Here is a 2000-nt window from a genome sequence, read left to right as displayed (position 1 = left end):
CCATCTCCCTCCTTTCTCCTCACCCCCCCTCCCACCCCTTCTCTCTCCTCCCCCACACCTCCTACACGTCAAAATTCGGCACCCAAATCAAAGGTGAGTCTGCATTGTTTGGGCTCAAAACAGTACACCAGTGTCATGTAAGCTCCTTGAAGAGAACAGCTGCAGGTAATTCACATGGAGAGGATCCCGAGCTCTTTGTCACTGTTGTCTTGTGACTGTCGCTGAAGCCAGGCGTGGGCGTCAAGTCCTCTCTCCCATTAACGCCTCAGCCCTGTGGCCTGTGTGCTTGGCAGCTGTCTAGCTCTGTAAACGAAACCAGAAGAAGATGCTCGCGGTTTGGACGCCACCGCAGCGGGGACCGCATGCTGGTCGGGCTACTGGTAGCTCTGACAAGTTCTGCACGGTGGACCAAAAGACACGGAGCTCCGTCGTACGCGGGGGCTTGTTTATGTTACAAAAGACCAGATAAGGAGGTTAAAAGGTCAGAGATTTGTTTTTGTGTTTAATCTGTCAGTTTTAAAAATATATACACGGTATATGTCAAAAGGCATCAGAAACAAACCCACAAACTTCAGCTTTTTGCTGGTTACTTTAGCAAATAATGGAAAGAGAAAGAAAAAAAATGTGGTCAAGTCTAACATGCGACTGGGATGAAAAACATGCTTGGTCAAAACCACAAATAAGATTACAAAAAATTTGAATGTAGCCACAGTTTCTTCTCTAAATGTCTGGATTAGTTGAAAAATAATATTTCAGGGGATGTTAAATGTTAAGTGGCGACACACTATAGACAATCAAAGCGCAACCTTAAACAGTGCCTGCGGCTGTTTGAGAAAACTATGAAGAAGTCTGACTTTCCCTTAAGAGCATGCATTTAGAAAAAAACAAAAACAACTGGCATCATGTGTTGCCTTCCTCGGTGAGCTGGTGAACCCTCACAAATTTATTTACGTAAGTTAAAAGGCCAAATATAATTTAGAATAATTTAGATGTTCCCAGAAGTAAAATTAATCCTTTTTATAACAACACGCTCCATAATGATAAATGGACCAGAGTGTGGAGGGGAAAAAAGCACGGCAAACCTTTTCCGTTGCACTAGTATTTGAGGTTAAGATTCTTTGGACTGGGCCGGAGAACATTTTTCCACGCAGTCGACTGAAAGTTTGCACCCTTCAGAAAATGATCATTTGACCAAATAGACTGACAGTCTGATGCCTTAAAAGTGTGAATGGTTGTTGTTATTTTAAATGTTTTACTCACCACCAGATGGGATAGCCTCCGAGCACCCGTGAGCTGGACAACCACACACACAGCAAATATCCAATCAGATACAAATCCATGAGGTAAGCCTTGTCAAGTGTGTGTAAGTGGATCAATACACAGAACTTGCAATAGGCAGTGAAGAAGAGTTTCCAGGATGAAGAGCTTCTGGAGTAGCTTAATTGTTGAATGAAGGGGGGAAATTAAAATATTTGACACACACAAAAAAAAAAGAAAAAAAAATCTTCCTCCTGTTTTTTTTCCCCCCTCTCTTTCTTTGAGTCGGGCCAGGAAAGTGTGTCTGTCTCCAAGTAGTTAAGAGAATAAGTGTCTCTTACACTCATGCACACGCTCCTACCCGTCCTCTCCTTCCCTCCCTCTCTCTGAGGTTCTTCCCTAAGGTAGATATCTTTTCCTCTCTCTCCCGACTTTTTTCTCCCTCAGGATGCCTCATCCACAGGCCCGATATTAAAGTGGAGGGCGGGTGGGGTGGAGATGTAGGTGGTGTTGGAGGGTGTGGGGTGGGAGGTGAAGGAGGAGGGGGGGGGGAGGTGTGGTGGGGGGGGGAGGGTGGATGGATTGTAGGATGAGGTTTGGAGATGTCAGCTGGCAAGCCAATCACAGGAGATGGCCTTAGGTTACGAAAAAAAATTATTATTCGTTCCCATCTGTCAATCACACGCCACCCCCTGGTAATGTGGAAGAGAAAGGATAGAGTGCGAAAAGAGAGCGAGAGGGAG

At 45.0% G+C, this 2000-nt stretch overlaps 1 protein-coding gene across 1 annotated transcript in view; it reads right to left on the bottom strand.

The window, feature by feature from the left end:
- Positions 1-1701, bottom strand: part of wnt3 (wingless-type MMTV integration site family, member 3) — a 34956-nt gene extending 33255 nt beyond the window's left edge. Inside the window, exon 1 of the mRNA XM_015028547.1 lies at positions 1261-1701. Coding sequence (XP_014884033.1) covers positions 1261-1340 — 80 coding nt within the window. The 5' untranslated portion in view covers positions 1341-1701. The remainder of the gene's footprint in view (positions 1-1260) is intronic.
- Between the last annotated feature and the right edge of the window lie 299 nt (positions 1702-2000).

The sequence above is a fragment of the Poecilia latipinna genome, unplaced genomic scaffold, assembly GCF_001443285.1.
Source record: "Poecilia latipinna isolate Pla-1442-1.1 unplaced genomic scaffold, P_latipinna-1.0 Scaffold128, whole genome shotgun sequence".
Lineage (NCBI taxonomy): Eukaryota > Metazoa > Chordata > Actinopteri > Cyprinodontiformes > Poeciliidae > Poecilia > Poecilia latipinna.
Note: the sequence above shows the minus strand (reverse complement) of the source record. Positions and strands in the feature narration are given on the sequence as shown.